General features: G+C 54.3%; 2 protein-coding genes and 1 long non-coding RNA gene across 10 annotated transcripts; 1 reads left to right on the top strand and 2 right to left on the bottom strand.

Annotated features, from left to right (window-relative positions):
• Nucleotides 1–36: 36 nt before the first annotated feature.
• Nucleotides 37–14,323, bottom strand: RAVER1 (ribonucleoprotein, PTB binding 1). Of its 5 annotated transcripts, XM_019744874.2 has the most exons (14): nucleotides 14,105–14,323; nucleotides 12,486–12,552; nucleotides 9,761–10,230; nucleotides 5,889–6,080; nucleotides 5,582–5,711; nucleotides 5,138–5,232; nucleotides 4,203–4,290; nucleotides 3,676–3,887; nucleotides 3,486–3,579; nucleotides 3,286–3,410; nucleotides 2,478–2,552; nucleotides 1,892–2,032; nucleotides 1,419–1,502; nucleotides 37–1,336 (listed from the first exon to the last, which is right to left on the bottom strand). In XM_019744874.2, the coding sequence occupies exons 1-14, from the start codon at nucleotides 14,321–14,323 to the stop codon at nucleotides 1,190–1,192; spliced, it is 2,139 nt and encodes a 712-aa protein (XP_019600433.1). In that variant the 3' UTR covers nucleotides 37–1,189. The 5 variants fall into 5 exon arrangements, with proteins under 5 accessions (XP_019600433.1, XP_019600432.1, XP_074194298.1 ...); XM_019744873.2 differs by having other exon boundaries at nucleotides 3,286–3,579; XM_074338197.1 differs by lacking the exon at nucleotides 2,478–2,552.
• Nucleotides 14,324–14,584: 261 nt separating this feature from the next.
• On the bottom strand, nucleotides 14,585–24,408 carry ICAM3 (intercellular adhesion molecule 3). 4 transcript variants are annotated; one of them, XM_074338198.1, is made up of 9 exons: nucleotides 23,161–24,408; nucleotides 20,591–20,765; nucleotides 19,806–19,897; nucleotides 18,992–19,258; nucleotides 16,514–16,819; nucleotides 15,848–16,135; nucleotides 15,313–15,588; nucleotides 14,953–15,201; nucleotides 14,585–14,867 (listed from the first exon to the last, which is right to left on the bottom strand). In XM_074338198.1, exons 1-9 carry the CDS (start codon nucleotides 23,285–23,287, stop codon nucleotides 14,674–14,676), a joined length of 1,974 nt encoding a protein of 657 aa, XP_074194299.1. In that variant the 5' UTR covers nucleotides 23,288–24,408; the 3' UTR covers nucleotides 14,585–14,673. The 4 variants fall into 4 exon arrangements, with proteins under 4 accessions (XP_074194299.1, XP_019600435.2, XP_019600434.2 ...); XM_019744876.2 differs by lacking the exon at nucleotides 20,591–20,765 and having other exon boundaries at nucleotides 23,161–23,290; XM_019744875.2 differs by lacking the exons at nucleotides 20,591–20,765; nucleotides 23,161–24,408 and adding an exon at nucleotides 20,015–20,162.
• LOC109454351 (uncharacterized) lies at nucleotides 16,580–18,785 on the top strand. Its single transcript, XR_002138461.2, has 2 exons — nucleotides 16,580–16,715; nucleotides 17,238–18,785. It is a non-coding gene; the product is annotated as an uncharacterized LOC109454351 (long non-coding RNA).
• Nucleotides 24,409–24,471: the final 63 nt, after the last annotated feature.

Raw genomic sequence — 24,471 nt, 5'->3', positions numbered from 1 at the left:
CCAGGCCCACTGTTTGTCCCAAAAAACAGCCAGCTCTTTCTTTAAAATTTTACTTACAAATTTTAATTCAGCAAAGGTCTGTGAGAGGGTTGGGGAGAGGCCGCCCCGCCCCCCAAAGTGGATGTGGACACCTAGAGGAGAGGGAAGCTGGTGGCCCAGGCGGCCAGGGGCAGGGCTCAGCGTCACTTCAGGCCAACATGTCCTGTTGGTGGGCAGGGTCAGAGCTTATCTGCATGGACGTGGATTCCCACTGGGCCAAAGGGAGGCCGGCTCCAGGTGATCTGGGCTAGGGAAAAAGAGGCGGAGCTCATTTTCAACATGGGGAGTGAGCAGAGAGGCTCAGTGAGATGCACAGTGCCCTACTTCCACAGATGGACAGCAGGACTGGTTTAAGCTGGCAGAGAAAGCCGGTCTCGGCACTTAGTTTAGGCCTGGCAGAAGGGATGGTAGGGTTGGTTTGCCAACACAATCCCCAGGCCAGAGCCATTTGGTCCTGAGTCAAGCTTCTGGGGCTCAGTGTCACAGAGGCTCTGACCAGCGGGCCTGGGCCCAGCTTTAAGGCATCAGAAGGCGAGGGAACTGTGGCAGGGAGCATGGGATCCAGAGCTGGAGTACAGGTCATAGTGGGCAGGCAGGGGCAGGAGACAGCCATGCCTGTGGCAGACATGGGAGAGAAAAGGGCTGAGCCATTTCAAACCGAAAAGTGTGGAATGGAGACTCAGACATGTTGGACCTTGCAGGAATTAAGAGCTGGGGGTCATCTTGGATTGTTTAAAAAAATAAGGAAACAAAGTCAATCGTCAAAGTTAAAAAAAAGGGGACAGTCTCTGATCCTCACGGGAGGACAAAGAAACCTCCAAGGCACTCAAAAGGCCAAGATACAGGAGTGACAAGGCAGGAGAGGACTCCCAGAGAGGCAGATGTAGGTGAACACAGGGAAGGGGAGAGAGGGGCCCCGGCCTGCTCTCTCCCTCTTAAGGCTACAGGGTTTCCATGCCGGGAGCAGGCCAGAGACCCAGAGTGGCCCCCAGACTCTCCCATACTCCTTGGGTTCTGGCTGGGTCAGTCAGCAAAGTCTTTCAGAGATTTTTCTATTACTGGGGGAAAAAAAGAAAGAAAAAATACAAAAACACCAGGAAACCCAAAAGCGATTTGGTGCAGGCTCTGGAGCATCTCTGGCACTGGACCCTTAGAAAATCCTCTTGCGCTTCAGGTAGGAATCTGCATAGTGGCCGCCAAGGCCTTGGGAGTGCTGGCCCACGTAGCCACCTTCTGGGCTGGGCTCCGGCGAGGGCAGCAGGTGGGCAAAGCTGCGTTTCTGGCCACCCAGTGGGGTCTGGAGACAGGAGGGGGCAGCAGGTCAGGGGCCACCCAGGGGCCACCACTCCCCTGCCCTGTGTCCCCACCCACACCTGTACCTTCAGCAGGTGGCTGTGGCCGTTGGGCCCAGGGCCGAGGCCCAGGAGCCCTTCTCCAGAGCTCAGTGGGGAGGAACTGACCGCCTGGGAGAAATGAGAGAGGTAGGATGGAGAGGAAACATCTCCCAGAGCAAAGGTAAGGTTTTGGTTCAAATCCTGCCTTTGCTGCTTACTAGCCATGAGGCTGGGGGCAGATTACTTCCTCTCTCTGAGCCTCAGTTTTTTCATCTGTCAACTGGGGCTAATACCACCCACCCTGAGATGTTGGGGAAGGGAACGGAGGCCTAGAAGGCTGGGCAGCACCAGGTGCGACACACACAGGGGAGGGGAGGATGGCCTGTTTTCAGCTCGGCCTTGAGCAAAGCTGACCCCCTGCCGCCACCCCAGCCTCGGCCTAAGCAACAAGGATCACAGGGTCTCCTTGCCTTCTGGCTATCACTGGGAACCTGAAAGTAGGTGGGGAGGCTTCTCACCTTATTAAGGTGGCTCTGCTTGAGGCCAGCCTGCAGGCCGCTGGTGAAGTAGGAAGTGGGCGAGCCGGAATAAAAGTGAGAGAGGGGTCCCCCACTGCCCCCACCACTCCGTTCGCCAAAGCCACTGGGTGGGGGGGACATCTGTAGAGAAGGGGCCAGCTGAGTGAGGCAGACTATTACAGTATCCACCCCCTTTTGTAAACCACCCCCCAAATGACTCCGGGCTTTACCATGTGACTAGCTTTGGCCAATAGCACAGTAGCATGACGATGTAAGCAGAGGTGCCTGCCCTCCCTTCTGCCTCCTGGGAACCCTGGGACCACCACCATGTGCATGAGCGCAGGCTGGCCTGCTGGGGTGAGCACCACGTGGAACAGATAAACCATCCCCGCTGAGGCCCCCTCACCATCCTACTGAGGCCAATGTGGACTGCTGAGCCCAGCTGAGCTGCCAGGTGACTACACAGCAAACCCACTGCCCCACAGAAGAGTGCAAATAAAATGTTTGCTGTTCTAAGCCACTGCTTGTTATGCAGCAAAAGCTAACTGATAAATCCAGGAGGTGGGATGGACAGGATGGCTCTTACTTTGTGTCGGCTGGGTCCATGAGGCCCGAGGGCTGGCTCCCGTGGGTGGGAGAAGAGCCGCCGAGGTCCCACGTCCTGAATGAAAGTGGGAGAAGTGTGTTGGGGCCTGCCCCAACCTCATCCCCCGGCTGAATTCCCCGGCACAGCTGGGGACTTATCAGGGAAGTCTTCCCTCTCAAGTAGAGGGCAAACTGAGGATGCAGGGTAGGGCAATGAGATAGGATGTGTCTTGTCCCAGGGGGTGGCTGCACCTCGGACCCAGAGATTTCTGTGAAGGCATGTGGCCCCAATGGGGCCAGCTGTTCAGAGTTTTCAAGGTAAGCTGGGCATCTGAGTTGTGTGAATGCTTGTAGTATTTATATGCTGGCGTTAGCATTTATTTGTTATTTTTTTAGTGTGGGCCAAATATAACACAGGTGGCCTGCGGGTGGCCAGTCTGTAACATCTGACCTGAAAGAGGTTGGAATCATAGAAGGAGCAGTTTCCTAGGGACAGAGACAGGAATCTGAGAGGGGAGAAGGGCAGACAGATAGAGGAGGCTGAACCCTGTCTCTAAGGAGAAGCAGAAATGCAGCCTAAGACCTCTTGGGAGGAAAAGACAGACAGGAAGCAAGGTCTGAGGTACAGAGACAAGAAACTGAAGGGCAGGGACCGTGTCCGGCATATTCCTCGCTGTCTCACTAGTGCTTGACCTGGCACAATCAGTACAAGAGAAAGATCGGTTTGGAGAATGACTTCCTCCCAGGACACAAAGGGCCACAGCATCCGGCCCTCGGGAGGGCTGACCACAGGGCAAGCAGGTACTCACGGAGGGGTAGTCGAAGCCATAGCTGTCAGGAAGCCCTGGTTCGGGGGGCAGGCGGGCACTGGTGAGAGGGCTGAGCAAGCGAGACTTGAGCTGGAAGGCTTTGCTGCTGCCACCACCTCCGGGGGCTGGGGGGTTAGGCAGGGGGCCCTCAGCTGGGCGGCGGCTTCTCCCAGCGCCTCCCCAGCCCCGGGCCTCCTTACCCGCCAGGTTGCTGGCTGGGAGCAGGCTGTGTAGGTTCAGGTAGGGGTTCAGGGGGATCCGGAAGTCCTTGGGGGGCTCTCCCAGCAGTGAGACCTGTGGCGGGAGGGCTGGGTTTGCAAGGGCCCCTGGCAGGGGGAACATCACAGGGCAGGAGGCTGGAATGGTGCTGGGTGCAGGATGGCGCCTTACCCCGGGGGGTGTTGGCAGAGGCCCACTGTCTTTCTGGAGGCCTCTGAGGCCAGTGCCTAGGAGCCCCACAGAGGAAGGGGGTGGAGTGAGCTGGGCTGCTGGGGGACCCAGGCCCATGGTTTCCCGGTCACTCCCAGAAGGGCCAAGCAGTGGCGGCAGCAGGGGTGGTGGCTTCCCTCGCCGAGGTGGCAGCTCCGGGGGCAGGCCCCCCCCTACAGAGAGAAAGAGGGTGTCAGCCACACAGCCATACAAGACCCTTCCTCTCAGGGTTCTAGAGCCTCTGCTTGGACCAGGGTCAGTAGCCGAGGGACAACTCTGTGCTAGGCATTGAGCCGAGCCCTCTAAGTGCATCAACTCCCAGAATGCTCATGGACATGCTAGGAAGTGGGAGCCCAACTGACAGATGAGGACCCTCAGACCCAGAGAGGTTGCCCAAGGCCACACAGCTGGAAATTTACCACACCCAGAGAGGAAAGGGGAAGCCTGATGGGCCCAGAGAGACGATGAAGGGGCAGGATCTGTGTTACCTGCAGATAGCTCCCCAAGGAGGGGGTTAGCTGGCTGAGCCCCAGGCTGGAGGGTGCCGAGGGGAGAGTCTCCCAGGATCCCAGGCTTCTAGGGACAGAGCATAGTCAGCTGGAGATGAGGGCAGTGTGGGTTGGGCAGTAGACAGATGTTACCCAAGATCTTGGCAGTCACACCTGCCAGTACACCCAGATTCCAGTCCCATGGCCGATCACAGGCAGACAAGCAGTGTCCCCCAGTGTCTGAGACACCCCACCCATCACACATTCAGCCAGCCAATGGTAACCCAGGGCCTCCCGCATGCCAGGGCCCACCCAAGGCCTTGGGGAGACCCAGGGAACACGGGTCTCAGTGTATCAGAGCATGTCATCCCACACTGCCAGTCACCTAAGACATACACCAGTGAGTCCTTCTTAGGCACCCAGCATCCCACACCAGCCCCCTTGCTGATTATCACAGAAGCACAGTCACACTTAGCCACATAAGGGGCCAAGCCCACAACCTGCCTTCTGTCAGTTATCACCATGTCACTGACTTGGCCCCTGGAATCAACCCAGACAGGGTGGCATGTGTTTGCGTGCACTTGCACTGTTTTGTGTCTGTGTGCATGTCTCCATGTATGTGCATTGGTGTCTGTATGTGGGTGTGTCTATGTCTATTTTTGCATGTCTCTGTGTATATGTACTGCGGGGGTGGGGGTGAGAGGCCACTCTGTTCCCCTGTGGGGCCAGGACTTTCTTCCCCAGAATGAGTCACTCGCTGAGTCCTGAGCACCTGTGACAGGCCAGGACCCGTACTAAGCCCCAGGGACACAGCCAGACAGCCCACAACCCCAGTGAGGGCGAGCCATTGGCAGGTGCAAATAGTGTCTGAAACCGCAAGGGGCTGTGGGAGCACATGTGGGTGAGGAGGGAGCCCGGGCCCACCGCTGCGTTACCTTCTGACCCTGGGTCTGCAGGGCCAGCTGCAGTAGAGCCGTGGACAGGGCAGGCCCAGTGAGCAGTGGCATGGCCGGGGGGGCACCCAGGAGACCTGGATGGAGACCGGGAGATGGGTGGTGGTCCCTGGTTAGAAGTCCCTCCCCCCCATTAAACACAGTCCTGGGCCTGAAGCTTGGAGAAGGTAAATGACTCGCCCAAAGGAAGGACCCAGGAAGGGAATGTCTGCTCTGGGGAAGGACAGCCCTTCTTTCCGCCACCCTGCCTCTTTGCAGGCTGTAAGGCTCCCACCTGAGACCCCTCACATGTGACTTCCAGTCTCATCCCAGCTCCTGCTCGTGGGGCTCGTATCACTGGGAGCTCAGATGGGAACACGGTCCCAGGGAGGTGCCCGGTTCTGAGAGGCTGGGGACCCTGCCTGCCACCCACCTGACCCACCTTACCCTGCTTGCCCCCCACGTTGCTGTGGAGCAGGGGGTTGAGCAAAAGCTGTAGAGAAGCAGAGGGCCCCAGGTTGTTGAGCAGCTGCAGGATGTTGGGTTCAGGCAGGAGGCCTTTGCCCCGATTGAGGGCCTGAGGAGAGAAACAGAGGGCACTTCAGAGCCCTGCCCGGCCAGAGGGGGGGGCCTTGTCGTTCCCTGTTGACCCCCGAGTCCAGCTGGTGTCCGCCAGGGGCCCTGATTTCTTGAGGGAGGAGGGTCTGGCCCCCTGTTCCACCCACCCCCCCCCACCCGCCGTGCACACACTCACCGTGGCCTGGGCGGCGATGAGCGCAGCCAGCATGCTGCGACCAGGGGGCCCTGGGGCGCAGAAGGAGACACGCAGGTGGCTACCCCCCAGGGCCAGGCCGTCTGCCTGCTGCTGTGCCTCTTCAGCCATCTCAGCCGTCTCGTACTCCAGCACAGCGAAGCCCTTCAGCTGCCCGTCCTGGCCGTACGCCAGCTGGGGGGTAGGGATGCAGAGGTGAGGCCCAGGGGGCAGTGACCACTCTCACAGAATGAGAACAGTGAACAAACGCAGCTCCTGAGTGTGACAGCGTCCCCCCCGAGAGGGTAGATACTGGGCCAATGGGAATAGTCCTGGCCCCCATTCCTGCATTAGTTCACTGAATCTTCTCAACGGCCCTGGGAGGCTGCATCCTACCCACTTTCTAGGGGGCAACTGAGGCTCAGAGAGGTCAGCATATTCAAGGTCACACAGCAAGTGGGAGGGCAGAGCTGGGCCCTGCCTCACAGTGGTCAACTCCCTTGGGCCTCTTGCCAACACCACTTTGGCTCAGCCAAGGCCCCAACATGGGAGTGGCAAACTCAGGTTGCAGAGGTGAGAGGAGGGCTGGCTAGAAAACAGGTGGGCTTGGGAGGCCACGAAATCAGGAGCCTCAGGTGGAGGGCACTGCAGCCAGGGCTGGGAGGTGAGGCACATGGCCTCTGAGCTCAGGCTGGAGGCTGGTGGTGAAAGGTCACAGAGCCAGTGAGCCATAGGAACAGGCGTGGTCACAGGCAGGCCAGAGAGGCCTCTTCACCTGCCCTGACAGCAGCCCCTTGGTACTTCAGGTCCAAAGCTCCTCCTCCAGACCCTGGGGCCAGATGTGTTCCAGGACTGAGAATTTTTTGGAGATGAGAAAGGGAGAATGCCACACATATTGCGTATTACATAGCAGTTGCCCTCAGTGGGCTCCGGGGCTCCCTGAAAATCAAACACACAAATAGCTCTGCAGCAAGATACAAAGAGAAAGGTCACAGACGGCCCCACATCATTTCTTCGCTGCCAGATGAGTCTGCCACCAACTCAGCAAACAGACCTCTTGGTTTTCAGGGCTCTATGGGTGCTGGAATTGTGGGTGGGGACTGTCCCAGGGTGCGCAGATACTGTGAAAACACCCAGCTGGGCCCTTCACTGAGTCCAGATGCAGGCACTGTTAGCATGCCCACTTTGCAGATAAGGAAACTGAGGCTCAGAGAGGGGCAGTCCCTTGCCCAGGCCACAGAGCTGGAGCTGGCATCAAACACGGGGAGGCTAATTCCCTTAGTGCGACGGGCCACCTTGGCGTGACGATAGCTGTCCCGAGAACCAATGCGGTTCCTCTGGGTTCCAAGTGGTGTACGGCCCAGTTGTGGTACGGTGTGAGACCAACACCATGACCAGTGGGAGGGAGTGTAGCACACAGTCCATAAAACGGAATACGGTGCAGCCGCAGAAAGAACAAGAAAGCTCTCATGTCTGAATAAGGAAAGATGCCCAAAACAAAGCGAGTGGAAAAACCCAAACCGACGCAGGCATGGCATTAACTGAGTCAAGAAATGAGGAATGCAGGGTGGCCAGACGGCTCAGTTGGTCACAGCGCGAGGGTTGCCGGTTCGATTCCCACATGGTCCAGTGAGCTGCGCCCTCCACAACTAGATTGACGGACAATGACTTGGAGCTGACGGGCCCTGGAGACACACTGTTTCCCAATATTACCCAATAAAATTTATAAAAAAAAGAAGAACGCAGGAACATATATATGAATACAACAAACAAGTGTGAGCAGGGGCTTCAGGAAAAAGCGCTGGGGGGCCGGGAGGGAGCCTTTACCCTGGATTGTGAATTTCCAAATGGGATTGGATTGCCCATTCAGAAAATTAAACAAACAGAAAAGGCTTTTTGTAACACACAAGGTCTTGTGACACCTACTTTATACATGTCTACAGCACTCAAGTTTTTTAAGCAACTTTGTAATGAAATAAATTATCATATGTAAATTGGCCTGTAAATAAATGACAAAGTGCACTAAAGTGGGTTGCTATGGGAGCTCCTTAGGTCTCATCTTAATGTTGAAAAATAAAGCCTCCCCCCCCCCCCCAGAGGACAGTGCAAACTCTCAGCTTGGCATCCGGCTGTCTTGGGAGGCAGGGGCACCCAGTTAAGAGCATGGCCCCCAGAGTCAGCTGCCTGACCTTGACTCCCAGCTTACATCTAAGTGGCTGGCTGGCCTGGGCAGGTCCCTATATATGCCCATCCCTGGCCCTCGGTTTGGGCAGCAACAACCCGACTCACAGGGTGGTTGTGGGGATTCAATCAGATGCTCAACAGGGAAAGAGGAGGGTCCCACTCCAGGCACAGCAGCTCGGGGAGGCCGACACCTGCTCTGAGTGCCCAAGCAAGGCAGGCTCTGGCCATCAGCCCACTTCCGGCCAGGCCCCGTATCAAGGCCCAGATGCATATTTTCTCACAATCACACCCCCCTTACCAATGAAGAGAGAGAGATCAGAGGTCAAAGGGCAGCCAAGACCGCATGGCTCCTAAATAGGGGAACTGAGGCTCAAACCTCAACCTGCCTGACTTTGGAACCCGGCCTCCATTCAACCAGGACACCTAACTTAAAAGGAGGAATGAACAGGAAGCCATTCACAATAACTTAATCACAAACCGATGCTAACCCCATTTCCAAATGGGGAATCTGAGGCTCAGAGAGAGAACTTTTAGTTGGTCATGGCCCTGCCATCCTCAGCCACCTCAAGGGGATGTGGGCACCAAGCGAATTCATCTGTGTCCTGAGCCCCGCCCAGGGCCTGGCGCATGAAGTAGGTGCAAGAACATGAACGACCACTGTGGGAGCAAGGGGAGAGCATCCTACAGTTGCCTGATTCCCTAGGTGCTAACACCCATTTACACAAGAGGAGTGGGCCCCACTCAAGGCCACAGAGCTGGGGTCAGAGCCCAGGACTGTCCCGTCTGAGCCAGGTCCCAGCTTTCTTCCAGGCTGGCCTGTGGCTTTGGATCCAGCCTGGCTCTGCCACTCCCTGACTGTATGACCTGGGGTATGTCACTTGACCCCTCTGTGCCTTAGTGTCCCCACCTGAAAATGGGGCTAATACCTGCCTCTCTGGGCTGTTACAGGATGAAGGGATTGCAATAATGTGTTCAGAACCCAGTGTGTGCTGAAGGAATGTCCACCTAGGGGGTCATCTGGGACGCTCCAGGGGCTGGGCTTGGCCTAATCTCACCACACTGCGCCTATCATGGGGCTGGGCACACATATGGAAGTGCCTGACAAATGGGACTTGGATGAACCAGGGATTATGTTGTTAACCAACTCAAGAGTATCAAATTGCTTCTTATGAAGGAAACTGAGGCCCAGATAGCAAGTGACCGGCCCGGGGTCACAGAGCAGGGCTGGGACCTGGTCAAGTACGCGTCCTGACCTCAAGGCTTAAACAGACTGTGGACTTCTCCAGAGCAACCTCCTTAAAGCTGGGCTTGGGGCCTGAGACCCAGTAGATGCTCCACAAACATCTGAAGAGTGCAGCAGTGAAAGTGGATGAGGGGTAAACAAGCCTCGCGCCCAACTTTTACAAAAGCAGCCTCACCTGCACCTACAGGGGGAGACGAAGGCCAGCAAGGTTAAGCCAGTCGCTAGAGGGAGTGCAGGGATTTGAATCCCCATCATCTGGCTCCTATCTGAGCTGCCACCCACTATACCACATGGCCTCTCTAACAAGAACCCCAAAGTGGTGTCGCCAAAGGCTTTACTGAAAAGGGACCCAAGAGACAAGAGAAAGCAGGTGACGTCAAAGGACCCCTCCCAGGTGCACGGGGCCTGGCATCAGCTCCCCAGTGGCCCACTCCAGGCACAGGCTCACCTGGCAGAAGGTGGGTGTGTGGACAGCCGACAGCGCCCGGCATAGGGCATCCACATCACTGAAGCCGGGCGGCAGACGGTCGACACAGAGGCAGCGGGAGTGGAGCAGGGCGGGCGTCAGCTGCCCCGCATCTGTCCAGTGCACATACAGGGTGCGTTGGCCCAGCGGCTTGCCCAACAGGTCCGACTTGGCGCGGGCAGCTGAGTCCTTCTTCATGTACTCAGCGAAGCCATAACCCTTGGAGTGGCCAGTGCGCTCACTGTAGACCAGGAAGCAGCGCTCCAGGCTGCCGAAGGGCCGCACCAGCTCCTCGAACTGCTGCTGCGTGAGGCTGGGGGGCAGGTTGGCCACGCAGAGGAGGGCATCTGTGGGTTGCAGCTGCACCGACAGCTCGCGCTCCCGCAGGTGGCTCTGGTGAAAGGTGCTGATGGCGGCCTCAGCCTGCTCCCCGTTCAGCAAGGTCACGAAGGCTGCAGCAGGAGGGGTGTGGGTCAGTGGGGGCCCTGAGAGCCTGTCCCTCCGCCCCACAGCCACCCACCCCTACTTCCCTCTAAACCACGTGACCTCAGAATATTGACCAACCAGGACATCTCAGGCCGCAGTCAACTGGATAGTTGCCAGCCTTGCACGGGTGCCTCCTACCTCCAGGAAGCCTGCTCCCTGCTCTTACCCCTACCCCTGCTTGCAACCCACAGTAGCACTCACCTGCCCTCTCACCTACTGTGCACCTGGCTAGGTAATATATAGGAACTACATGCACAACTTGTGGGACATACAGGGCAGTGGTTAAGCATGTGGTCACTGGAGCCTGGGTTTCAACTCTAGCCCGTGTGGTTTTGGGGTCTGTTTCCCCATCTGTCAAATGGGAATAACTTACTCCTCATAACGACCATTGTGTCAGCAAGGAAATGGGTCTAAAATAGCATCTCCCTGCCCAAGGGGAGAAGCCTAGACTTGAATCCAGGTGGACTACAGAGCCCCACTCTTCCTCATTGCCTTTCCAGGTCACTAACACCTCACATCCAAGTCCCTGCCTCAGCCTTGGTCCCACTGCCACTCCTGGTTTGCTGTCTACCCAACCACAACAGAGAGTTTTTCAAAATGAGAATTGGATTGTGCCACACCCTTGTCCAGGGGCTTCTCAATGCTGGGGCCAGGGGAGCCTTTGTGGCCTGGCCCTGTGGCCTTGTTGACCTCCTCTCCCATCTCCTACTGCTACTTCCAGGACCATGCTGGGCACAACCCCCCTCAGGCCTTTGCACCTGCTTTTCCCCGAACGTGGAATACCGGTCCCCACGCCCCTTCACCCAGTTAACCCCAAGCCCCCCTTTAATCTGACTGCAAAAATCATTTCATCCTCACAAAGCCTACCCTGACTGCTCCTATTTCAGGGCCTAGCACTCTGTAGCTTCTGGTCCCATGACCACTGCACCTCCACGGCTGCAGTTGTTTGAATAATATCCTCCCCCCAGACTAGACTGTCTCTGGTCCACAGTTGTGTCCTCATGGCCCCGCACATATTGGCATTCAGTATTTACTGAAAGACGATATGAATGAGTCTCTTAACCTCTGGATCCTCAATACCTGGCATATATGCATATGAGGAGCTCAGTAAACAGTCGTCTCATTGCCCAGTCAATATTTACTAAGCACCTACTATGTGCCAGGCACCCCCAGCCTTTTTTAGATATCTTAATGTGACCAACCCAAGCCAGTCACGCCCAATTTGAGAAAACTGAGGCTCAGGAAGGGTGAATCACTTGCCTTATGGCCACAGAGTGAGGACAGACCACTCAAACCCAGGTCCATTTGCCTCAAGGGTCCAAGAGCTTAGCCACTACCTTAGCCCACCAGATAGGTTTCTAGGGGTCACCTGTCCTCACTTCCTTCTCACCAATGTGACAGATTGTAAACAAAGGCCCTGGGAGGCTGAATACCCAGCACAATACCTGGAGGGCAGACACCCACTGAGGGCCTCCCACACCAGTGGGGGGCGGCCAAGGCTAACAAGATCTGTCTCTGTTCTTATGAAGCTAACCACTGAGTACAGGAGGCAGGAGTGAGCCAGCAATGACCACCCAGGGTGGTCAATGCTATGATGGGGAAAGGGCACTGTAAGGAACTGCCTGCTGCTACCTAGATGGAAGAGGAGACAGCTAAGAACTGTGTCACAGGGAATAGCCTGGAAGCTTATGGGTGCCTGAGGTAAGGCTGGGGTACATCCTTGCAAGATAGTGTCAGGAGGAGCCTCAGACAGCTTTTGAGGAGTGAGCAAAACGATCAGGGTTAGGATCAGGTTTGATCATATTTGCAATCAGATTGATCAGATTTGACCAGTCCTGGCTGCCTGGGGGAGGGGCAAACAGGGGCATGAAATCATGGAAGCAGAGAGGCCATTTTGGCAGAGATGAAGGGCTACCAATTGTTCTGGAGAGCTTGAAGAAGACTAGACAGGCCTGGGTGACTGGCTTACTGGGAGGGGTGTCGTGGGCAGCAGGGGAGCCCAATGATCAGGTACCCAGCTAAGTAGCCTGGAAGGGGAACATCAAGGCTCCCCATGATGAGTACCCAGGACGAGGGACAGATTGGGGCAACCGTCTGTCCTGTGCTGGCCTAGGGAGCAACGTTGGGCCCAAAATTTAGGAGAGGAGACAGTGGGCCAGAACGCTCCTGGCTTCAGGGACTGTCACCCCTTGCCACTAGCCCACCCCACAACCCCACAAACCTGTCCCTTTGTATTTGTCCACAAAACAGTACTTGAGCTCATAGTCGCTAAGCAGGTCGTGCACTTCCTGTGGAGACAGAAGCCAAATGACAGAGAGTCACCAGGGGCTTAACAGAGCAATCCAGTGCCACCTTCATGTGGACCAGCTATGAAGGTAGATCCATTACATCCCCCATTTTACAATGGAGGAAACTGAAACTCAGAGCAGTTACTTGCCAAGGCCACTGAGGCCATACCTGGCAGTGCTGGGATTCAGAATCTAACTGCAGACCCCCTGCTCTTAACCAACACAACATGCCTTAGAGAGCCAGGTAGGTCTGAGTTCAAGTCCCATCTCTGCCATATGCCCTTAGGGAAGTTAACATTTCTGACCCTGGATTGGCAAGACTGGCTATTTGCAACATTACAAGTTAGGTTATTAACAAACTCATTTTGCAGATGAGGAAAATGAGGTTCAGAGAAGTGAAGGAACTTGTCGAAGGTCTTGGGGTTGGTCATGGCAGCAGCAGGAATGCCACCCAGAGATACCTGACTGAGGACCTTGTGTACTTTAAGCCACATTTTGTGGCTTCATATGCCTCCCAATTCCCTCCTGCTGACAGGGCCCCCTTCTTGCAAGCCAGCTGCAGAGGCGAGGCTCTGGGGCCTGCTTGTGCCAGACACACTGTACACCCAGCAGGAGAGACTGCATGTTCCCAGCTGAGAGACGGCAGGTGCTAGGAGGAGGGCCAGCTCTAGAAAACCACGCTTAGTGGCGCCTGCCGCAGGTCTGATCCCAAGTCATGCTTGTCCCGACACTCCGGGGGCCCCACTAGCCATGTGCCGACCTACAGGCAGGGTGAGCCAGTAGCAGATATGCTGGTAGGGCAGAGCAGGAATTCTCAGTAACAGGAAGAAAGAATCCATTCCACCACCGCAGGGCAGGGCAGACCAGATGCGATTTCCTTGGGTCCAAAGAGCACTAGAATGCCCTGCGCTACACAGGCCCCAAGAGAAGGGCACCCCTGGCCAGATCAGCCAAGGGGCCGCTCTACAGAACACTCGCCCCTCTTTTCCTTCAGGTCTGTGGGCTGGGGGCAGAAGACACCATTTTTCCAAATTAATCCTGGGGCTTTGAGGGAAGAAAGACCCCAGAAACTGCTACAGCTTCCAGATCTCTAAGAGACATTAATAAATGCGTACTAAGAAAGAAAAGCATACTCTAAACAATTCTGAAACTGCTGGCTATGAGGTCCCACCACCTCATGGTAGAGGAGAATGAGGAAAAACACAATCAGAGCAGAGAGCAACTGGCATCCCTATTTCCACACTCTCACTCAAGCTACCCATTCACAATCCCCCAAAGCTGCCCGCCCCTTCATTCCCCGCCCACTTCAATGGTCTTGTCCAAGCCTGTGGTCGCCCCTAGCAACATCCTCCCTCAGCCCAAAGTTGGTTTCTCCCTCCATCCCCTCCCCCACAACCCGCTCTTGGTCTCTCCCAAACCCGCGTGGATCCCGCGCTTGGATTCTCCCGCCGACGTTCCCCCCTGCGCACGCCAGCGTTGGTGTTGCTCGGTTCCCCCCGCGCACGCGTACGGTGGTATTTCCCCGCCACGCTCCCACACCGCCCCCCCATACCTGGTTGGTCACGTCCCCCGGGAGGCCCCGGATCAGTATTTTGCGGCGGTTACGGAACTGGCGCTCGGTGTGTTCCAAGCGTTTCCTGATCTCCTCTGGATCTAGCGGCGGCAGTTCTTCTTCGGGCGCTCGGCGCTCCGCGGCATCGTCGGCTTCAACCTCGGCCCCAGCCTCCGGACTCAGCGGGGGCCGGTGAGTAACGGACACGTCGGCCGCCATCTTGGGAAACCCGACGCCTTCTGGGACTAGCGAGTGGGGCGGAGCGTCATAGAGCGGCAACGAGAGCGCGTCCACCTATTGGCCGGGAGAAGCCCCGCCTTCTTCTCGATTCCCTCAGCCTATTGGCTAAGGCCCAGCCCGCCTCTCAGAGTTCAAGCCCCTTCTGGACGCCACAGCCTCCGCTCTTTCCGCCGTCGAGGTGTCACTCAATGGACGCGCTGTGGGGAAACGGCTCTGCACAGGTGGAATCAAGCCACAGACTCCGGATTTTGAAGGCTTTATTGTTTCGGAACCCGGGGATACAGCCACATCCCAGTCTTCTTTGGCCCAGTCCCTCGGTAGCCCGAGGTTCAGGATGGCTCCTCCCCCAGCACCTCGTTGGGCCGTTTAGACGTGAGGGGCAACCAGGTGCTCCCCGGATTCACACGGTAGATGTCATTACGCTTCCTCACCCTGAAGATGTGCAGTAAGGCTGCGATGACAGTCACGAGGCCCAGGATCGCTGACACCCCCATGAAGATGGTGACGACAGGGGAGTTCCGATCTGTGCAGATAAGCGAGGAGTAAATACTCGCACCTTGGCCCTACCTGGGCTTGCCCGTCTAGACCCGCGGCCGCACCTCACTCACCCCGAACGTTCATCACCACTGTCAAAGTGTGCGTGCCCTGTGAACTGACCGCCCGGCAGCAGTAGGTACCACTGTAGTTTAACCTGACGCGGAATGGGATCCCGACGGGCACCTGGCGCCCGGAGCTTTTCTGGAAACACTGTAGCTGTGGTTCCGGGTTGCCCTGGGCCTGGCACTGCAGGACATGGATCGTCCTATCTTTCCACGTCAAATGCTGAGGACATTTGGCTGGGTCAATCTTGGGACCGTCTGTGGGACCGCCAAATGATCAGACACACCCGAGGCACAAAGGGGCAAGGGAGAATCAAGTCTTCCCAAACCAGGGGAATAAGGGATTAGAGGCCAGAGTGACCTACTCACACAGGACATGCAGCTGGACGCTCCTGTTCCTGCGCAAGATTATCCCATCAACCTCGAGGGTGGCATTGCAGAAAAAGCTGCGCCTGTCGTCCCTCTCGGTGGCGTTTATCTGAAGCTGGGCAAGCTGCCCTGGGGCCACGGCCGGAACTCCATCCAGTGTGACCTGGACTCGGGCTCCGGCCGCGCAAGTCACATTCACTGTGGTCCCCTCAGGGACGGTGGGCTCGGTCAGGTTTACGATAGTCCCACTCAGGTTCACTGTGGGCCCCCAGAAGCCTAGAAGAGGGGCATTAACCGAAAATTTGCTGACCACGTCCCTCCGCGGGACAAGCCCTGCCATCCACCTACGTCTTGCCCCGCGCGGTATGCAGGCCATGCCTTTCGGCTACTCTGCGGACCGCCCCCCTCGCCATACTTGGGGCGCTCAGACTATACTCCTCCCACTCTGGCAGCTCAGGCCTCACTTTTCCTATTTCCCATATGCCTTGCCCCCTTGCCTTATCTCTCCAGCTGTTTTGGCCCCGTCCCCACTTACTGTAAATGGTCAAGTTCTTTCGGATCTCCCGGCTCTCGCCCCCCAGAGTCACGTTGCAGACAATCTCCCTGGCGCCCTCTTGCTCCGCGCTGGCTGTGGCTGTGGCTGTGGCTGTGAGCGTGTCCCCTTGGCTCAAGACTGAGGTATTCAGCATCTGGTTCCCCAGTGCCAGTTGTACCTGGGCCTCTGAGGCTGGAAACAGCTCGTCCAGGCTACAAGCCAGGGGACCGGACGTTCCCACCTCCAAGAACCGGGGGACAGTGAGGCGCGGGGAGGTCACAGGCAGAACTGGGGAGAAGGGTGGGCATGAGTGGGGAGAAGGGTGGGCATGAGCAGGTAGAAGGGTGGGCATGAGCGGGAAATCTCACACAGCCATGGATGCCCCCTTTCCATGTGACATATTCATACCCCCCAACCAGGGTCCTTCTTTCCCAGAATACCTTTCAGCCTGGATCACTCCCTCCCCAGGACACACCTGAACATACTTCTCAAAAGTTCCAGTGGCCGGCTGGGGCCTCCCATCTGAGGCCACCCCCCTCAAATGCAAGGGCATGCCTTCCCAGAAGCCCTTGAGATCTAGGCCATCTCATTCTCAGGAGCCCCATGGCCCAAGCACCCCTACTTTGGCCCAGCCCATCACCCACTGTCCACAGTCCCTTCCCTCACCAAAGGTTCGGAGCTGCCTGGGGGCCGAGCTGTTCTGAAACAGTCCCAGTCCTTGGGGCCGTAGGTCCAGTTCGGAGCGGCAAGAGAAATTGGCACCATGATTGTCTCTGCTGGCCAGCACTGTGGTGGTGACCTCTGCAGGCTCCCCGACCGCCTGCTGCCGGCTCAACTCTTCCTCTCCGCGGAGCAGCAACACAGAGAGGTGGGTCCGGGGCTCCCCACCTGCCACCCAGCAGCGCAAGGTGAGGTTTTTGCCCACAGGCTGCCAGGGGGACAGGGGTGCCAGCTCCACACGCTCTGGAAACCCTGGCGGGGAAGGGAGAGGAGAATAGAATTTACCAGCCAGCCCTGCAACCCCTGCCCCAGGGAGTAGAGAGGAGCTGTGGGTGGCCCAGTGCAGAACTGTAAACTTTGACAGGCTTAGCAAAGTGCCAGTAGAAGTGTCAGCTATTGTCATTAGTATCATGATTATTTCCTGTTTTGTCAGATGCCTTGCCAGGAACTATAAAAATAAGATTTGTCCCCAAGGACCTCACAATTAAGGGGGAATAAACAAGAAAAGAAAGGGGACGAACGTTTATGACCACTTATGATGTTAATAATAATAATTATAAAAGTTCCTGTTTATTGGGAGCTTTCCTTAGACTTTCCAGATGTCATTCAGTAATCCACCTTCATTCACATAGCAACTGAGTAAAATTTCCTCTATTATTCCCTTTTACAGATGGAGAAACTGAGACCCAGAGAGGTGATCTACCCAAGGATGCACAGCAAGGAAGGGGCAGAACCCGGGTTAGAATGCGGGTCTCCCAAACTTGAGACTTGTGTGTCTATAGCCTCCTTCATGTCACATCTAGGGACTCCCCTGGCCCTCCTCCCAGCTTCTGGCCTGGGCTCTGGCCTGACCGTCTCCCAGAGCTTGGTCTAGCCCTCCCTGATCAGTCCCCAGGATCTCCTGATCCACCTGCCTGGGGTAGTCTCTCAAGGTGCTCTGGCATAGTCATGGGGTACCCCAACAACCCCAGGCTGGGTCCTCTCCCAACTGCAGCTGCAGTGCCCCTTGTAGGCACACTCTCACCCTCAACAACTCAAGTCTGGATCTCAAACTGTCACATAGAGGCCCGCAGACTGGCTGTTCTGAAAAATATTTAACATCTTCTTCTTTACAATTTTAGAATATTTAACAAGGAGGCCTCCATCTTAACCTCGGGCACCGTTGGTTAGGGATGGTGGTATGCTGGTAATGCTTGGGCTGTCAGAGGTGGGGAGCCCCAACAGCGAGCATTTACCAATTTCTGTGGTGTAAATATTCCTGCTATGGCTGATTTCAAGCTACCCAATATGAGACAAGGGAAGAGATGAGTAGTCAGATCTCATGAGGCAGGACCAACAGGCTCCTACGTAGCACATGACAGAAGTACCTCACAGACAGAGTGAGGGACACACAAATACACACATTACACGGAAATACACATATGAAGACATGTATACATAGACACATACTGACACAGACATCCACATACAGTCACACACAGACACATGCTCACACACAGATCTGCACATGGGCATGGATACTGACAGTTACCACGGAGATAAACGGGTACACACAGACATACGTGTACACTGGCACAGACACATCATGACATACTCACGGACACACATGTAGATTCACACATGCATATAGACACTAGTGCCCACACAGGAGCTTACACAGTTAAACACACTAATCTGTAAAGACTTCACAAAATGGTAGGCACTATGAGTGAGATTCTCTGCTATTTTCTAGTGTATTGTATTCTTTTAAATGCAGAGAAACTCTTGGAAGGATGCACAAGAAAGCGGTACCAGGGGGATGCACGGTCTGGGGAGGAAGATGTCACCTATTAAGAACAGGGACTTGGGAGCCGCACTGCCGGCCTATCTGCTCACGGGCTGTGAACCCTGGCAAGTGACTGCACCCCACTGAGCTTCAGTTTCCTTAGCTGTAAAATGAGGCTCATAAGTGCACCCTACACATACCCCACTCCACCCCCTACCCTGGGGCTTTTTTAAGGCTTGAATGAGCACCTCAGTGGGTGTGAACACTTGAAACTGGCCACTGGCAGTGGCACTAGGTAAATGGAGACTTGACATTTATACCTTTTTAATACTTTCTGATTTGGGAACCCCCTTAATTTATTACCTGCCATAAAATATAAGTAAGAAATAAAAGGCATGAGCTATCAGTTTTTAAATGTTTGCTGGGATCTAAATAAATAGATTTCACATTGCGGCCCTGGCATGTGGTTGAGATGTATCTCTGTCTCTCTGCTATGTGTGTGTATGTGTATGTGACACACACACACACACACACACGCAAGTCCAGGTCCAAGCTCTGGGTCAGAGAGAGGCCTGGTCCATTCCTGCAAACTCAGGGCATTGCCCATCTACCCCCACCACTGCTTGAGACCAGGCCCACCTCCAGACACATCCACTCACGGTACACTGTGATATCAGAGGAGCTTGTCATCTGGGAGCCATTGCAGAAGCTAGCGCAGAGGACCTTGCTGTCACCAGTCACGTTGCTGAGCTGGAAGGCCACCCAGCTCAGGCCACTGCTCACTAGCTCCTTCAATAGGGACGTCTCCAGGGTGATGAGTTCAGGATCGGGACAATCAGTACTGCAGTTTACCAAGAGGGATCCTCTGGCAGGTACCACCGGGTCCCGGGGCTCCACCCGCAGCAGGTACTCCTGCCCCTGGACATCTTCGGGAACAAGGGGAAGCTCTGCTGGTTGACCCGGTACCCCCAGCCCACCCACCTTCAGGCCCCACCATCCATCGCCTCCTTGGAACAATGGTCTCTGCCTTCATAGTGCTTCCAGTTCAGTGGGGAAGGCAGGTGATGGATCAAGGGTAGGAGAGAGCTTAGAAGGAGATCCATAGGAGACTATAGGAGGAAGTGAGTCAAGGAAGCTTCCTGGAAGAGACGACTATGGTGTTTTGAAGGGTAAGTAGGAATCAGCCAAGTGAAAGGGAAAAGTGATCCTGGCAGAGGGAAGAGAACAGGCAAAGGTCAAGGGAACAGATGGAACAGAGAGAGAGTTGGGGTGGAGGGACAAACCCCATGCAGGGATGAGGCCTCAGGGAGCCCTGAAAGCTGAGTGAAGGAGCCATAAACTTTGTCTACAGGACACTGGTGAGCCCTGTCAGATACAAGTTGAAGTGAACCACAGCAACAGGATGTGAGAGCTTTGTTTTCTTCACCCTCTACCAGTCCCCCAATACAGCCCTTCCCACCTGAGTCGCCTTACCTGGGGGCAGCAGACAGCAGCCCAGAAGCAGGGAGATGAGCAGAGTGCGGCAGGCCCCATGCAGTGGCCCCAAGGGCACCATGGTGGCCAACCTGTGGAGGAAGATGCTGTAATGTAGCACTGGGCAGGGCAGTGGGGAGCAGGCGGGGCCACCCAGGAATACGGAAACACAGCCACAGCAGTTAAGATTGTACAAATCCAGGGGTTACATCTTGCCCAAGCCTGGGGAGGGGCAGGGAGGATCCTCTGTGGCCCTGAAGGTCCAGCGTGGGGGGCCCAAGTGGGGCCCTGCGAGACGAGACGGAGGTCACTGGCAAATATCTGACAAGGCGGACCTCATTTGCACGCTCTAAAGGAACCTACAGGAAATGCTAGCACCACCACCTTCCTTTGTTCTCAGTACTAGGAAGTCTGGGTGGAGGGGGGTGAAATACCTCCTTTCTGCTGAGCTTAGAGGAAGTTAATGGGGGAACCTCCAGACACCGTCCTTGAAGTGATAAAGAGTGATTTCAAGGCAACATTTCAAGGGGATGATGCAGGGACTTCTAGGCAGGGCCTCGAGAGATTAGTGTGAAATCTCAACATTCTTGGAGGACATAAAGAGGGACCCCTGGGCCAGCCCGGTGGCTCAGGCGGTCGGAGCTCCGTGCTCTTAACTCCGAAGGTTGCCGGTTGATTCCCACATGGGCAAGTGGGCTCTCAACCACAAGGTTGCTGGTTCAACTCTTTGAGTCCCCCAAGGGATGGTGGGCTCCATCCCCTGCAACTAAGATTGAACACGGCACCTTGAGCTGAGCTGCCGCTGAGCTCCTGGGTGGCTCAGTTGGTTGGAGCGTGTCCTCTCAACCACAAGGTTGCCGGTGCGATTCCTCAAGTCCCACATAGGATGGTGGGCTGCACCCCCTGCAACTATCAACGGCAACTGGACCTGGAGCTGAGCTGCGCCCTCCACAGCTAAGACTGAAAGGACAACAACTTGACTTGGAAAAAAGGCCTGGAAGTACATACTGTTCCCCAATAAAGTCCTGTTCCCCTTCCCCAATAAAATCTTTAAAAAAAAAAAGAGGGACCCCCTAAAATGAGTGAAGCCATGAAAATGAACAGAGCCCACATTTATTGGGCACTTGTGCAAGGCTCTGTATTGACTTTCAGAATGGCTCCTGTAGGGCCCTTTACCACTGAAGATTTTGGGGGAATCTCCACTGAGATCCCCCCATTCCCTGTGCATGATGCTGAGGTGGGGTGTTTGGGACACAGATGAATCCTGAGCTACCGTGTGTCAAGGATGCTACTTGTAACTATCCCTTACCCCTGTCCCCCTTGCCCTCACCTCTAGGCAGCTGGTCTCTTTATCTCTAGAAAAGGGACTGGGAACAGCAGTAATAGGGGTGAGGGTGGAGGTGGAGGAGGTGGTGATGGTGGTGTCAGGTGGCCACTCCCACCTCCATCTGCTGCATCTCTTGGGCCTCCAACCTGCCTCCTTTTCCACTAATGAGCGCCAGAGAGGGACCTTCATGGCACCCAGTATTCATCCATTCTCACCTTCCCTGAGGCTATCTTCCTCCTCTCTAACCTGGGGCACCTCCCCTCTCCAATCAGGGGTCTCCTCTGCTGCCCTGACCCCCATCCATTTCCCACATGGTGCTGAAAGAGCAACTAAAACTCAAAAGTATTTGTAAATAATATATCTGATAAGGGATTATATCCAGATTATAAAGAAGTCCTACACTCAACAACAATAAAACCCAATTTAAAAATGGGCGAAGGACTTGAATAGACATATCTCCAAAGAAGCTATACAAATGGACAATAAACATATGAAAAGGTGCTCAACATCACTAGCCATTAGGAAAATGTAAATCAAAACCACAATGAGAGAGCACTCCATGAAGCAGGGCCCCGTTGGGACCCCCATAGATAGTAGAGGCCTCACTGGGTCCCCGGCTTCACCTTTCCTTGACCTATAGCTCAGTAATAGATTACCCACTGTGGCTTAATTTCCCGTCCCAGTTCCCTTCTTTAGAAAATTACCCTGAAACTTATGATTAATACCCTTAAGCAGTGCAGGCAACACAAGCCTTGGACTTGGTTGCCCTCTGGTTTCATCACAACCTCTTATTGCCTAGTATTCTTTCCTGGTTATTCCCACCATTGTTCCTGGGTTGTTAACGCACTAGAGAGCCACGTTGCCAGAGGGAAGGCTCCATGAAGCAGAACAGACTCCCCAGAACTATCACATAGCCTCTGGAGGAATGTCCAGATTTTCCCTTAAATACCATGAGCCAGTTTAGGAATATTAAAGCAGTTTTTGAAGGTATTAACCTGCTGCCTTCTCAGATCACCGGTGCTCTGACAATAAATACTCATCCTATAGCCCAATTTCTGTGTCGGTCTACTGGCTGAGCGGCGCAGGCAACACAAGCCTTGGACTCGGTTGCCCTCTGGTTTCATCCACACCTATTAAGATGGCTACCGTTAAAAAACAAACAATCAAACAAACTAGAAAATAGCAAGTGTTGGGGAGGATGTGGAGAAACTGTAACTCTCACACTTGGCTGATGGGGATATAAAACTGGTTGTTCCTCAAATAGTTAAACAGAATGATTCAGCAATTCCTCTCTTAAAAGAATTGAAAGCAGGGACTCAAACAGATACTTGCATACCCATGTTTGTAGCAGCATTATTCATAGTAGCCAAGAGGTGGAAGCCACCCAAGTGTCCATCAACAGATGAATGGATAAACAAAATGTGGTCCAGCTACACAATGGAATATTATTCAGCCTTAGAAAAGGAAATTCTGCAATATACTACATGGATGAACCTTGAGGACATTATGCTAAGTGAAATAAGCCAGACACAAAAGGATAAACATTACAATTATACAAGGTCCCTAGAATAGAAAACTTCATAAAGTAGAATGGTGGTTACCAGGAGTAGGGGAAGGCGGAGGATGGGGAGTTAGTGTTGAATAGAGAGTTTCTGTTTCAGAAGATGAAAAAGCTCTGTAAATCCATAGTGGAGTTGGTTCCACAACATTGTTAATGTATTTAATGCCACTGAATCATACACTTTAAAATAGTCAAAATGGTCAAATTGATACTAGCATATCTCAGCGCACACACACACACACACACACACACACACACACACACACAAATCCACTTATTTTGATTTGTATCCAAAACACGAGCTGGACTGATGGACCGGCAGAGGAAGAATGAATAGATATAGTACGATAAAGTACATTTAGCAACCTGGTAATTTGGAATCTAGGAGTATTCAGTGTACTATTCTTCCAACTTTTCTCTGTTTGCAATTTTTCGGAATGAAATATTAAAAAATAAAAACTGCATACCTGATAGGTCTGGGTGGCTGCTCGTGCCACAAAAGGAGGAACAAGCAGAACGTGAGTACCTCCTGCTGAGAGGGCACAATGCCCTTTGAGAGTTGCCAAAAAATGGAAACTGAACCTGCCCATTCATTGGTTAAAGTGAGGACATAAGAATGTGTTAAAACTATACCCCAAGGATGACGCAGACTGGTCAAGTCTACAGGACAAACAACCTTCTTTCTTCAACACATGTGGTGCAAGGGGAGGAGGGGTGGTGGAAAAAGGAAGAGGAACTCAGAACTTAAAGGACCCGGCCCTCAGCCAAATGCATGTGGACCTTCTCTGGATTTTTATTTGAACAAACTGTAAACAAACACCAAACATGTGAGACAACTGGGGAAATCTAAACACTCACAAGCTACACCATGATATTGAAGAATTATTTTTAAATTTTCTTTTAGGTGTGATGATATTGCAGTTATTGTTTGTGGTTACATCTTTTCGAGATACATGTGGAAGTTTTTACAGATAAAATGATATTTTCTACATCTGGGATGTGCTTCAAAATGCTTCAGTGGCAGGGGTAGGGATGGGGGTAGAGTTGAAACATGACTGGCCACAGGTGTTGGAAACTGTTGGTGGCTGTTGGTTAAGTGCAAGTTCATTACATTATTCTCCTTTGTTCTGTATATGCTTTAAATTGTTCATAATAAAAGTTCATTGTGTACTTCCCCCCCTTCTTCCACCTCCCCCCCCACTCCAGTTCAAGCCGCTGTTTCTCAGTCTAGTTGTGTAGGACACAGCTCCCTGGCCCATGCTGGTATTAAGAGCCTTGCGCTCCCCGGCTGAGGCAGTCGGTCACCGGTCGGCGGCTCACAGCAGCTCACGGCAGCTCTGACGGCTGCCGGCCACTCACACTGGCCGTGGCCGCTCATGGCGGCACACGGTAGCCCGTGGCAGCAGACAGCAGCCCAAGACAGCACTCAACAGCCCACGGCCGCTCACGCCAACCTCTGGTTGCTCACGGCCGCCCAGCTCCAGGGAGAGGTGTTGTTCACAATCTTAGTTGTAGAGGGCGCAGCTCACTGGCCCATGTGGGAATCCAACCAGCCACCTATGCATTAGGAGCGTGCGCTCCAACCACCTGAGCCATTGGACCAGCCCCAAAAGATATTTAAAAAGTAGCTGCAAAAGAATAAGCCAAGATAATTTTGAGGGGAAAAAAGGAGAGATCTGCCTTGTCAAATATCAAACACGTCCTAGTGCCAACGTCTTTCCAAATTACCAGGTTGGATCCTGCAAGCAGCAATTCCCGTTGGGAATTTGTCCTACAGA

Source organism: Rhinolophus sinicus, linkage group LG07 (genome assembly GCF_036562045.2).
Source record: "Rhinolophus sinicus isolate RSC01 linkage group LG07, ASM3656204v1, whole genome shotgun sequence".
NCBI lineage: Eukaryota > Metazoa > Chordata > Mammalia > Chiroptera > Rhinolophidae > Rhinolophus > Rhinolophus sinicus.
This window is presented reverse-complemented; position numbering and strand designations above follow the sequence as displayed.